Raw genomic sequence first — 5,495 nt, 5'->3', positions numbered from 1 at the left:
GTCTTTGCAACTTTACAGATCTTCTTTATGCACCAAGAGCTTGTAACACTCCAAAGAGAAAGGAAAAATTGAAATCGCATCATATGACCCCTTTAAGCTGTTTTGCACTCTAATGTTAGACTCAATCTGATATTAGGGTTTGAGTTTATTCCAAATAACAAGATTGCATTTGTAAAATACACTGAAAAAATAATTTGAAACAATTTTCACTTTTTCTATTTTGCTAGTAAATTTTACAAATAACTTCAAAGAAACTGCAAGTAACATTTAATTAAACATGATATAATGAATATATGAATTAAATATAAAGTCTTTTTTAACTTCCTAAATATAATATTATTTCAAATTTATATTTTATAAATATTATATAATATTTTGGTTCAGGTCAGTAGGATTTTTAAAAATTAAATAATACTTTTATTCATAAAGGATGCATTCAATTGATCAAAAGTGACAGTAAAGACAATGTTGCAAAAGATTTCTGTTTCAAATAAATTATGTTCTTTGAAACTGTTCTTTTGAACAGAACACAGTTTTCACCATTGATAATAAATGTTTTTTTGAGCAGCATATCAGCCTATGAGAATGACTTCTGAAGGATCATGTGACTGAAGATTGGCATAATGATGCTGAAAATTCAGCTTTGCATCGCAGGAATAAATTACGTTTTACAATATATTCAAATAGAAAAAAATTATTTTTAATTTTAATAATATTTCACAGTATTACTGATTTTACTGTATTTTTAATCAAAGAAATGCAGCCTTGGAGAGCATTTAAGAGAATTATCAAAAACAAAATTTTACTGACCCCAAACTTTTGAACGATGTGTATATAGCATTAATGCAAAATAACATTACTCACACCATTATATATGATTTTGATATAGCCCTAATGTGACTAATTACTTTTCTTTCACTCTATTAACTGGAGTGAGAGTAGGAAAAAAATGCAGGAAGGGAAACTTTTTCCATTACAGTGTCAATGATAACTCTAAAGCTGCACTTCATATTCCTGACTAATCTGGACCATTTAGGCCTATGTAGGGCAGGATGGAGTCAGCAGTTTACCGGGACAATGCAGACCGCCTCTCCTTTCTTCTGCTGTTCATCTGTAATGCATATAGAGCGCTGAGTTTGTTGGCCTCGGAGTTAATATTTCCTCCCTTTTCCCTTCTCAAGTCGAGTTAAGCCGGGTGCACACTGGGCACTCCATTTTGCCATGTAAGACAAATTTCAGGAATCAGAAAAACATTTTTTTTCCACTGGCAGTTTTACTGTGACATGCTCACTGACAGCTGATTAATTGCCTTCGCCATGAATCTCACCGTCCAAAAGTTCTGACAGTTTTGGTCGGCAGTCCTGCAGCATGACTTCTCTTATGGTGAGCATCTAAAAAAGAACCAATAAGAACACAGTGATTTATGACATGCATTTAGGCAAAAACGAATAAGTAAATAAACTGAGTACATTGCATAAACATCAAACTAACCGTAACCTTGTAGAGAAAAGAAAAAAAAAAAGAGAGAAAGAAAAACTTGAATTTACTGACTTTACTTTTTAAATCTTTTTACTTATTTCTACTTTAGAATTTGAATTAAGTTTAATGACAAATATAATAGTGTTAATAATAATATAAATAATGTCTAAAAATTAAAAAATAAATAAATAAATAAATGTATACATATATAAAATACATATAGAAATAAAAATAAATACACATGTAAAATAACAAATATAGAAATAAAAATACTGTACATGCATAATGCACAGTCAAATTTCTAAATGTTGTTTCAGCCATATTAAGAGCAAAAATGCACAGTCATGCAGACTTTAATTGCTTTTCCAGGCAAAAGTTGCGAACATAATAATAATAAATTATTATTAAAAAACAAATAAAATTATTAAGAATTAATAAATAAATAAATGAACAAATAAAAATAAACAGAAAAAAATAAATATGACATTGCAAAAATTTGTAGATGACAATGTAGATGTCAGATCATGAAATGATTGATAAAATGATTGTAAAATGGCCAGGCAATATTGTCAAATCATGACCAAATTTTAAACTAGCCTATATATTGTACAGGCAAAAAAAAAAAAACTTCGGCAATATAACCAATAAGGTCATACTGTCAAGCCAAGTGACCTTTATTTATATAGCACTTTATATAAAACAGTAGGTTTCAAAGCAGCTTCACAATAATAAAAAGGAAAATACTGGAAAAATCACTGATGCGAGTTTCTTTGAAAATGAAACAAATTCAAATTCTGCGGTAAAGCAGCTCTAAAAAAAAGACAATTGTGTCATTAGGGCCTTTCGCACCGCTTTAGTTCCAGAACTAAATGGACAGTACGTTTTAAATCATGGCGGGTGAGGGCGTTTTCGTACGCGTTTGGCCAATCAATGTCTACTTATGTCACGATTAGTACCAGTTGTGCTGGTTAGACCCTGCTCCGGAGTAGGAGCTAATTTGGTTCGCGAAAAAGGCAGTCCGGTACTAAAATCGCACCCAGTTCTGGCGGTGCGAAAACGCCAAAAAGTGGGTAGTTCCACAATTAGTTCTGGTACTATGAAAAGGTTCCTGCGGTGCGAAAGGCCCTATTATTCAGCTCAAGTGAGTTAAGTGTTGATTCAATTGATTCAGTCAGATATTGTACGACCTGACAAGCACCATTTGACAATGAGGAAACAGAAAAGACTATAAAAGAAAGGACAAAAATCAGCTCTAAGTGTCATGCAATATGATCTTACGTGATTAAGTGTGTCATTCGCATTGTTTTTGGTCCCATTTTGGTTCATCAGATTGATGATTATTAACAATGTGCAATCATTTGACTTCTTTGGCCATGATTGCCAGAACGGAGAGCCAAATATCCATGCGGGTGAGTAAATAAATTCGAGATGAAGTGCCACAGTAATTGAAAGCGGTTTATCACAGCTCTCAGATTTCCTTGTCTGAAGGAGTTCTGTTGAGCTTTGATCCCCACAATTAGCATTGAGATATGTCATCTTTAAAGTGCAGCCCGCGACGTGCCGCTGCTTTATACTGCTCTCCCTCCCGACTCCAGCTCGGCTTCGCATTAGAGTCAAAGCTCAGCGCAGACCTGATGAGTTCAGAGCTGTCTTTGGCTTTGGGAGCTCCAGTGGGTCTCGGAGGACTTTCTGCCATCTCTCTGCATTCACACCAGGGCTGGAAAAGCTGCAAGCTATTCATAATTAAAGAAAGAGAACATACAGTCAGACATTATTATATCAAAATAAAGCTTGGTGATGGGGTCTTGGATCATCTTCAGGGGGTTCATATTGCAGTAATGGCCATCTGATGGTGCATTATCCTGCTTAATGCATGCAACAAGTACATAAATAGTCATGAAATATTGATTTGCATTACCTCCACAGCTATGGAAATCAGTCGCCGGGAAACATATACACACAACATATTTCTCTTTATTTAGGTAGTATTTTTTTTCTTCTTTTGTTATCTATCTAGCTATCCATCCAGCCATATATGCCACACAAATTTTGACTGCAAAAGCTGCAACAGACCAGTCTGAACTAATTATTCAATTTAAATTTAAGGCCAGCGTCTTAAATCCATTCATTTAAAATTTGAAAAATGTATTAAGTCTGAAATGTATTGCAATTTTCATATTTTGGACACATTTTATATGCATCAAATTAACCCTAAACTTGCAACAACATTGAATAAATCAAGGAGTAAATGACTTTTGAACTTACTGACTTTAAAAATTCAAATTGTTTTACTTTTCTACTTTGTCATTAAAATGTATTTGAAAATTTAAATTATAAATAAATTAAAATATAAATAAATAAATAAAAACATACATTTTTAATGGTACTAAAAGAGGATCTCAATTAATGTTACTGTATTAAAAGTATATTTGAAAAATTCAGATTCACCCAATTTCTTTAGCAGTTTTCACATTTTTGGAATACATCCCATATGCATCAAACTAACCTTAAACTTGCAGCAATTAAATAAAATTTACTGACTGTTTTGTTTTCACTTTAATGTTTACTGAATACTACATTGGCATGCATTCATGCATGCATGCATAATAAAAAATAAATAAGTAAATAAATAAACTAACATGCATGCATGCATTTTTCTAAATACAGGTGCATCTCAATAAATTAGAATGTCGTGGAAAAGTTGGCATGTCACCATATTCTAATTTGTTGAGATAGTGAATTGGTGGGTTTTTGTTAAATGTGAGCCAAAATCATCACAGTTAAAAGAACCAAAGACTTAAACTACTTCAGTCTGTGTGCATTGAATTTATTTAATACACGAGTTTCACAATTTGAGTTGAATTACTGAAATAAATGAACTTTTCCACGACATTCTAATTTATTGAGATGCACCTGTATGTTTCAAACATTTTGAAACTGATTTTCTTATCTAGTAGACACGTCATTTTGCAACAAGGCTGAGCAAATGTACAGCTGCTATACACACTGACTTCTCATCAACAGGTCATTTAAACACTTTCTGTAAACATTTTCTGTAAACTAATGAACTTCATGCATTGAATAACTCCAGAAGATACTAAACATGACAAAATCAACAACGGAGTAAATAAAACTGGCAAACAGTGAAAACATACAACCTTATTCATTATTCATGCTTCGGTTTGATTATTGCTTTGGTTCCCTCGGCTGCATATGCAATATAGTGGGATATAAAAGCAGCAAAGCCGTAAAGCTGCATCACACTACCTTCACCCGCACTAGTGAGTCTCTAGCACTCATAACCAAGTCAACACTTTATAAAAACTCACCACTAGTAACCGTGTTGCATTATCAGGCATGACGGCACTGGAGCATGCAGCAATCTCTGCCTCAGCCATGCCTCAACAGGGCAGATGTCTGGTTTTCTGTGGATACGGCATCTGTGAACAACAAACAAACACAGGCTGTGTTTAGAAAGTCATGAAAGAGGCTCACTCACCTCACAACTAAAATCATCCGTACTGTGAACTGATTGCAGAATATGTTAAATACATCTGATATCACTTTTCATGTTTTGCAACTTCTGCAAACACTGAATCAAATACTCTATGCAAATGTATGCATTTTGACAATTTAGGATATCTAAAATTTTACAAATAGCACTGCTATTTTATTATCAATATGATAATATTAGCCTACAGTTTTTAACATTAACTAGTTTTCATTTTTAAATTTCATTTAAATAGTTTCCATTTTAAATGGATAAACTTTTAGTAATTTTTTATTTTTTTTAGCTTACTACATTTTATTAAAATGTATTTTTAAAATTAATTTTTATGTCAGCTTTAGTTATTTTAGTGCATCAAGTTAAACTAAATGAAAATGAGAAATGTTGCTTTGGCAACTAGCTTAAATAAAATAAAATAGTAGTAGTAGTATATATTTAAATAAAATAAAATATTTAATTTTAAAGTTTATTTTATTTCAAGTAACAAATGTTTTTTTGTTTGTTTGTT

General features: G+C 32.2%; 1 protein-coding gene across 1 annotated transcript in view; it reads right to left on the bottom strand.

The window, feature by feature from the left end:
- The window catches only part of LOC107688260 (CUB and sushi domain-containing protein 3-like), a 311,798-nt gene extending 306,921 nt beyond the window's left edge, over positions 1 to 4,877 (bottom strand). Inside the window, exons 1-4 of the mRNA XM_016485884.1 lie at positions 4,809 to 4,877; positions 3,041 to 3,196; positions 1,492 to 1,497; positions 1,328 to 1,391 (exon numbers count right to left, since the gene is read on the bottom strand). Coding sequence (XP_016341370.1) covers positions 1,328 to 1,391; positions 1,492 to 1,497; positions 3,041 to 3,196; positions 4,809 to 4,877 — 295 coding nt within the window. The remainder of the gene's footprint in view (positions 1 to 1,327; positions 1,392 to 1,491; positions 1,498 to 3,040; positions 3,197 to 4,808) is intronic.
- Positions 4,878 to 5,495: the final 618 nt, after the last annotated feature.

Source organism: Sinocyclocheilus anshuiensis, unplaced genomic scaffold (assembly GCF_001515605.1).
Source record: "Sinocyclocheilus anshuiensis isolate Anshui unplaced genomic scaffold, SAMN03320099.WGS_v1.1 scaffold1162, whole genome shotgun sequence".
Lineage (NCBI taxonomy): Eukaryota > Metazoa > Chordata > Actinopteri > Cypriniformes > Cyprinidae > Sinocyclocheilus > Sinocyclocheilus anshuiensis.
The sequence above is the reverse complement of the archived record's forward strand: the minus strand, read 5'-3'. Positions and strand labels throughout refer to the sequence as shown.